At 47.5% G+C, this 7,551-nt stretch overlaps 1 protein-coding gene across 2 annotated transcripts; it reads left to right on the plus strand.

Moving 5' to 3' along the window:
• The first annotated feature begins 2,564 nt into the window (after positions 1-2,564).
• Positions 2,565-7,037, plus strand: PROCR (protein C receptor). Of its 2 annotated transcripts, none has more exons than XM_020893986.2 (4): positions 2,565-2,849; positions 5,240-5,491; positions 5,848-6,126; positions 6,380-7,037. In XM_020893986.2, the coding sequence occupies exons 1-4, from the start codon at positions 2,771-2,773 to the stop codon at positions 6,499-6,501; spliced, it is 732 nt and encodes a 243-aa protein (XP_020749645.2). In that variant the 5' UTR covers positions 2,565-2,770; the 3' UTR covers positions 6,502-7,037. The 2 variants fall into 2 exon arrangements, with proteins under 2 accessions (XP_020749645.2, XP_020749646.2); XM_020893987.2 differs by having other exon boundaries at positions 2,567-2,849; positions 6,383-7,037.
• The last annotated feature ends 514 nt before the right edge of the window (positions 7,038-7,551 follow it).

Consider the following 7,551-nt stretch of genomic DNA (forward strand, 5'->3'; position numbering starts at 1 on the left):
TCAGCTCAGAGACTGGGAGCCTGGTATGTACCCAAGGTTTGCCCCCAATTCTATGACATCAACTCTCCCTCTGAGAAACAGTATGTAAAATAAAAAGTTAAAATCCCCCCATCAGCCCTCTATCTAATCTCATTTCCCAGAGGTACTCTCTACTGATAATCCCCTTGCAGGCATTTTTTTTCTATGCATATACTAATACATAGGTACACACATAAAGTTTCTTTTAATATAATAATGGAATTATATATGGATTACATGAACAGAAGTAAAATTTTTAAAGTAAAAATAAACAGAATTTTATTGGGTTGGCCAAAAAGTTTGTTGGGGTTTTTCTGTAATATCTTACAGAAAAATTTGAATGAACTTTTTGGTCAACCCAATACTATATGTGGGAGACGTGGGTTCCATCCTTGGGTTGGGAAGATCCCCTAGAGGAGGGCATGGCAACCCACTCCAGTATTCTTGCCTGGAGAATCCCCATGGACCCAGGAGCCTGGTGGGCTACAGTCCATGGGGTCGCAGAGTCAGACACGACTGAGCGACTGAGTACAGAACAGCAATATTGTATGTATTGTTCCACACTTTCCTTTTTCATTTCTCAGCATCTCATGTCAACACATCAGCTCATAATCATTTGCCACCTTCTTCTACCACAGTTTGTTCCTGAAACTTCTATTTTTAATTCAACAAGAGATACATGATCACATTCAAGATGCAAAATTTTCAAACAATACAGATAGAATGATAAAATCCTTCACAAAATAGAGAAAACCTTTCACAAAATTGCCATCCCTAACACACACACCACACACATACTCTCTCTTAATCTCAGGCCCCTCCCTGGAGATAAACCACTGCTGTATTTGATGTATATCCTTTCAGATTCATTCACTCCCACAAAGAAATAGGTTGTTTAGTTGCTATGAATGTGGTTGACATGTAAGTGGTTCTAAACTGTACATAATGTTCCATAACTTACTCTTGATGATTTTGACATATTATAACTATCTCATTCTGTCATCCACTAGCTGATATTTATTATTTATTATGCTATTATTTGCACTGTTCTAGGTATAGAAGCAAATAAGATGGACAGCCTCTATCCTCATGGAGTTTACATTTTGATGGGACATTCAGACAATAAATGTAAATGAGTAGGTAATATAATTTCAGGTAGTGCTAAGTAATATGATGAAAATAGAGTGGGCATTGGTAGTAAGTTCCCTACATATGAACCTTCAAGTTGCAAATGTTCAAAGATTCGAACATGCATGCCAGTCCCTGTATGCCAGCTGTTGTATTATACTACTGCACTTTTCAAGGAACTGTACTGGAAGATTAAAAATGTTTGTTTGTTTGTTTGTTTGTTTTATTTGTCTGAAAAGTATTATAAACTTATTACAATACGGTACTATATAGCCAATTGTGTTAGTGGGTACCCAGGCTAACTTTGTTGGACTTATATGAACGCGCTCTCGAAACAGAACACATTTGTGTATAGGGGACTTACTGTATTTGCTTCCTAGAGTAAGAAATACACTTTACACTGCTACTTAATATCCATCATAGAAACCTACATGCACAAAATCAATACACACACACATGTACAGTTGAACAAATATTTCATGAAATAATATTTATCCTGATTAAGGGTGATGCACTGAAAATTTTTATACTGTTCTATTACATTCAAAGGAAAAACCCTGCTAATCATAACTTGCCTAATTGTCTTCATTGCCCACTAATCAGAGAAGGCAAGGGCACCCCACTCCAGTACTCCTGCCCGGAAAATCCCATGGACGGAGGAGCCTGGTAGGCTGCGGTCCATGGGGTCTCGAAGAGTCAGACACAACTGAGCGACTTCACTTTCACTTTTCACTTTCATGCATTGGAGAAGGAAATGGCAACCCACTCCAGTGTTCTTGCCTGGAAAATCCCAGGGCCGGGGGAGCCTGGTGGGCTGCCATCTATGGGGTCGTGAAGAGTCGGACACGACTGAAGCGACTTAGCAGCAGCAGGAGCAGCAGCAGCCCGCTGCTAATAGTCCCTAATAGTTTTTTACTTCATTTTGAAAAATATTACTGCAAGGAACCAGTTCTCTACTGAGAAGTAGATTATTTATAATTCTCCCCTGTTTCAAACAATGCTGTATGAAGCAGCTTTATCTTCATTTTGTGGCTATTTCTGAGAACAAGATCCCTGACTGTATAATTACTATTTATTTAAAATTTCAATAAAATGCAGTCAATATATCGGAAAACTGAATTCTAATCCTGGCTCTGTCATCACCATGATGTATACACTTTGGGTAATTCCTTACATCTCTCTGGGCCTCAGTTTCCCCACCAGAAACATGCTGATCTCAACATCATAAAATCTGCTCTAAGTGGATGCCCCACCCCCTGACTCAGCGAGGGCAGGACTTCTCTCTGGCCCTTCTCCCCCCTTTCCGCTGACTGTTCCTCGGAAGCAGCCCAGGGAAAAGGGAAAAGGCAGGTCTGGGCCGGAGGGTGTGATTCCGGGCAGGGCGGAGGGAGGGGAAGAGGGAGGCCGGCCCCCTAGTAGGAAATGAGACAGGGTAAGAATAACACTTTATAAGCCTGCCTCCCTCTTTCTCCTCCCAAGCCCTGGCCACCTTCCAGCCACCTCCGGACAGCCTCCTCCCCTCCCAGACAGTCCTCATTTCTTTTGCCCCTAGGCAGCAGCCAGCCGGAGCCCCCAGTCTGCCAGAGCCACGAGCCCAGGTGGGGTTGAGAACCTCAGCTACAGAATGTTGACAACCCTGCTGCCCCTGCTGCCACTACTGCTCCTGCCCGGATGGACCCTCTGCAGCCAGGAAGCCTCAGATGGTGAGTCGAGGGCACATGTCCTGTCCTGGGATGGTTCCAGCGGCTCTCAGCCTGTCTGGGTACCCGGGCAAGACCAGAGGAAAGTTTATCCCCCAGGTTTTGGGCCTGCGGCCAGCTGGATCTCTCCAGAGGGCAGGCGATCCTGGGGACTGGTTTGTGTCCCGAAGCCAAGGTGAGGAAGTTAGAGTTCAGCTCCTGGGAAGGGGGAGATGGGGGGGGGCGGGGGGCTAGGGGGAAACAAGACTGGACAAATGGGAAAGGGGCTGGTAGAAAGGGTGAGAGAATTAGCCACAGGGAGAGGGGAGAGATGGGTGTGTGAAGTCTGGAGAAGGAGAGGTCTGAGGGTGATGGTGGATGGAGGTGAGTTTAGGGAAGACGGGAAAAGAGATGAGACGGGAAATGGAAGGAATGAGAGACACTGGGAGAAGTGATGGGAGTTTTGGGGAGAGATTAGATCTGAGAACTGTGAGGCAAAAAGAGGAGACTAGAGACGATGGTGAGGGGAAACTCAGGGGAGAGACAAGCTGTAGTCAGTGGGAAAACTCAATGGGGATCAGGCTGTCGCAGTGGCTCCATTTAAGCAGAGAAGGGGAGTTTCTGCCCTGCATTATGATTGCACAAGGGCCTCCTCTCTCCTCTCCTGCAGTCCCGGTAGCTTCAGTCTCCCCCTCTCCCTGCCCCAGAGAGACAGCAGCAAATAACCAGTATTCAATGAATGCTCACTACACTTAATACGTGTATTGACTTATTTAACCTCAACAAAATCTTTACAAGGTGGGTAATACTATTATCTCCATTTTACAAAGGAGACTGGTCACCAAGCAGGTAAGAACCTTGTCTGAGGGTGACCGACACAGATATACTTATTCACATCTACAGATACAGAGCACAACTTCTCAGATGCAGACATGGACAGAGACCCCCACACACAGGTTTACAACCCTGGACTCATTCCCTCCTCAAACATTCTCTGGGCACCAATTCCATGCCAGGCCCTTGGCAGGTGCAGGAGGTAGAGATAACCAGACATGATTCCAGCGCCAAGAGGGATGGAAGTCTGTGTGTTTGAAGACAGTTAAGCAGAATCTGGGATCGCTGGAATTGACCCATTGTGTATGAGAGGGTAAAGAGGAGAAGCATTAGGAAAACTTATCCAAGAAGAGGGCAATAGAGCTGGGCCTTAAAGCATAAATAGAAGTTCGCCAAGAGGCAAAGCAACCCTGCCATGCTATTCACATGTCAGCCGAAAGGCAGCATGATGGACTCCAAGTACTGATGTACTATCTAAGCATAGGGAAGAGACCAAAAGAGCTAGGTGGGGGGGTGGGGGGGGCAGGGGGAGGGAACCAGCCTTCGGGAAGCTTTGAATGTCAGGCTAAAGACGTTGGATTGATTCTACAGACAGATAGCTTATGAGAAGACAGTGTAGTTGAGTGGCTAAGAGTGCTGGATTCAGACAGCCTGCATGCTAGCCTTAACTCTCCTACGCCACTTGTCTGTTTTTCCATATGGATGGGGTTAATAATAGTAGCTACTACATCAATTTAATGGGAGGAAGGCACAAATAAGATAATAGTGCATGTAAAGTATAGTGCCCAGGTCATAATAAGCACTTAATAGCTATTATTGTTGTTGCTGTTGATAGAGGTGTGTCCCTGGAAGGTTTTAAGCAGAAGGATGTAATCTTATTTCTGGGCCAGGTGGAGGTCAGATAAAAAGGGGTGAGACTAAAAGATGAGTGGAGGGGACCAGTCCAGTCCAGATGAGAACGACTAAGGCCTGAAGTAGGACAGCAGCAGAAGAGGCAGAGAACAGGAGATGAAATTGGGTCTTTATGTGAAAATGTGTTAGTTCCTCAGTCGTGTCCGATTCTTTGCGACCCCATGGACTGTAGCCCACCAGGCTCCTCTGTCCATGGGAATTCCCAGGCAAGAATACTGGAGTGAGTCGCCATTTCCTTCTCCAGGGGATCTTCCGTACCCAGGGATTGAAGCCAGGTCTCCCTCATTGCAGGTGTCTGAGCCACCAGGATTTAATAACCAACTGGAAATGACGGGGCGGGGCGGGGGGCGGTGGAGGGGAGGAAGGGGTGAGAGCTTGAAAGGAGGTCAGAGTGGCTCTTCCACTCGTCTGGATTGTCCTGGAGCAAGTGGCTTCTGCACGTCTAGCCTCAGTTTCCTCATCTGTAAAACAAAGATAATAACCCCCGTCCTGCCCTCCTGACAGGGTTACTGACAGCGTCAAATGGGTGGAAGGGTGGGAGGACAATTTATGTTTATAAAGGACCAAGGAGGTGGGCGGCTGACCTCTGGGTGGGGGGTTATTATCTCGAGTTGCACGCTGACCCTCCCACGCCGGCCGGGACCCGACGCTCTTGCTCTCGCCCCCAGGCCCGTCGGACCTCCACATGATCCAGGTCTCCTACTTCCGCAACCCCTCTCAAGTGTGGCACCGAGGCAACGCGACGCTGGGTGGGGTCCTGACGCACGTGCTGGAAGGCCCAGGCCACAACGTCTCGATCCAACAGCTGCAGCCCTTGCAGGAGCCCGACAGCTGGGCCCTCACGAAGAGATACCTGAATCGCTACCTGGAAGAGTTCGTGGGCCTGGTGCAGGTGGTGCACCAGGAGCGGGGCGTGACCTGTGAGTGACACACACGGGGGCGGGCCCTTGAGGTGGGAGGCGTGGCCAGTGGGCGGGCCGTAACGAGGGGGCGGGCTTATGAAAGAACGAGGCGGGGCCGAGTTCTGGGATGGGTGTTCCCTCCCGGCGTTGCCTTTGCTGATGGCTGGGTGGGTGCTTGAGGCCGGAGAAAAGTCGGTATCCTAGCTGACGTACCGTACTGTCCGTCAGGCCCTTTTCCTGCTTGGCAAGACTTCGGGGTAGTCCCTGTTGGGAGTCCCTGTCCCTGGTCCACCTTGCATCCTGAACTCCCGTTTCCCCCTCACACCTGACACCTTTTCCACACTGTCCCCTGATCCTGAATCCCCTACCTACAGTTCCTCTGATCATTCGCTGCTTCCTGGGCTGCGAGTTGCCGCCTGAGGGCTCGGAAGCCCGTGTCTTCTTCGAAGTGGCTGTGAATGGGAGCTCCTTTGTAAATTTCCAGCCAAAGACAGCCTCATGGGTGGCGGAAACTCATGCACCGTCCAGAGTGGTCACTTACACGGTTGAGCAGCTCAACAAGTACAATCGTACTCGGTACGAACTGCGGGAATTTCTACAGGACACCTGTGTGCAATACATACAGAAACACATGACCGTGAACAACTTGAAAGGTATGATGGGCTCAGGGAGGGACCTATGTGTTGAGTGGGTTCCAGGCAAATGGGTGGAACTGAAAGATGGGTATCTTGAGCAACAGGAGGCCCAGGGCTGGCGATTTGGGACTGAGTACACACATCTTATGTGAATTGGTAAACTAGCCCCTCCCCTACTTCCTTTGGGGAAGAAATCCTTTGGGGTTTGACTCAAACCAGGGACTTATTTGTTTGGGGGTATGTTCTTCAAGCTAACTCTTCCCACGTTCAGCAGGAAGCCAAACAGGCCGTTCCTACACTTCACTGGTCCTGGGCGTCTTGGTGGGCTGTTTCATCGTCACTGGAGTGGCTGTAGGCATCTTCCTGTGCACAGGTGGACGGCGGCGGTGTTGATTATCTCCAGCCCTCGCTGGAAAAAGGCTAGACTGATTCAGCTCACTGCAGAACTGTGCAGACTCTCCATCTGGGACATTATATTCCAGAAGATTTAGAGTGGCAGCTCATTCTCTGAGATCTGCCCACGAAGAGTTTGGGGGAAGGAAGGGGAGGAGCCTAGGTAGACAGGGTACTAGGCTTGCCAAGAACCAAAGAACTCCCGTATATTGCTGAATTGGTCCGGGAAGTGAATGCTTATTTGTATTTGTGGAAAACAGATGATGGAGTTGGGGCAACGGAGGTGGTCTATGGCCCATTTTTCAAAGACAGAATCTGAGGCATTCAGAACACTCATCCAAGTAAAACAAGTCATCCACAACCCAAATAACCAATATTCTGGGCTTTCAGGTAGTGTTAGATTTGGGGAGAGACACTGGTGCAATAGAGGTAGTGGTAACCAGAGAAATGATGGAAGTGTGACATTCAAGTAATATGGGAGCAAGGAGTTATTAAGTAATTGATAATAATAACTAATAAAATTCCTTACTTATGTATACAGCATTATTATTTCCTCTACTTTGCAAAACTTTGGGGAAAGTAGTTTATACCCCGCTCCCCCCCCCCACCCTGCTTTTTTGTTAAGAAAGAGAGAATTTCTTTTTTAAAAAAATATTTATTTGGCTGTGCCAGGTCTTAGTTACAGTATGTGGGATCTTCAGTTGCAGCACGTGGGATCTAGTTCCCTAACCAGGAAAGTCCTTAACCTATACCCTTGCTTCTGCTTCCTCATCTCCTACTCACTATCCAACCCACTGCAATCTGACTTGTCTATAAACTACTCTTAAATCATCAATGACCTCTACATGTGAAACCTTCATCTTCCGTGATATTTGCAACAATTCACTTTGTGGACTAGGAATTTCTTTTTACCCTAACTTCTGAGATAGCATACTTCTCACTTTTAAAAACTGCTCTGGCCACTCGGTCAGTCCTTTTGCATGTGTCAGCTTCCTCAATTCACCTTTGAAATGTTGACTTCCTTCAAATTCCTTTTTTGGCTCCTTTTGT

The sequence above is a fragment of the Odocoileus virginianus genome, chromosome 9 (genome assembly GCF_023699985.2).
Source record: "Odocoileus virginianus isolate 20LAN1187 ecotype Illinois chromosome 9, Ovbor_1.2, whole genome shotgun sequence".
Classification (NCBI taxonomy): Eukaryota; Metazoa; Chordata; class Mammalia; order Artiodactyla; family Cervidae; genus Odocoileus; species Odocoileus virginianus.

What these genes read in the sequence shown, in the direction of transcription:
- PROCR (XM_020893986.2), top strand. Translation starts at nt 2,771, where the DNA reads ATGTTGACAACCCTGCTGCCCCTGCTGCCACTACTGCTCCTGCCCGGA. An exon ending in CAGCCAGGAAGCCTCAGATG is followed by an intron (nt 2,850 to 5,239) that starts GTGAGTCGAGGG and finishes TCTCGCCCCCAG; the next exon opens with GCCCGTCGGACCTCCACATG. An exon ending in GACCGTGAACAACTTGAAAG is followed by an intron (nt 6,127 to 6,379) that starts GTATGATGGGCT and finishes TCCCACGTTCAG; the next exon opens with CAGGAAGCCAAACAGGCCGT.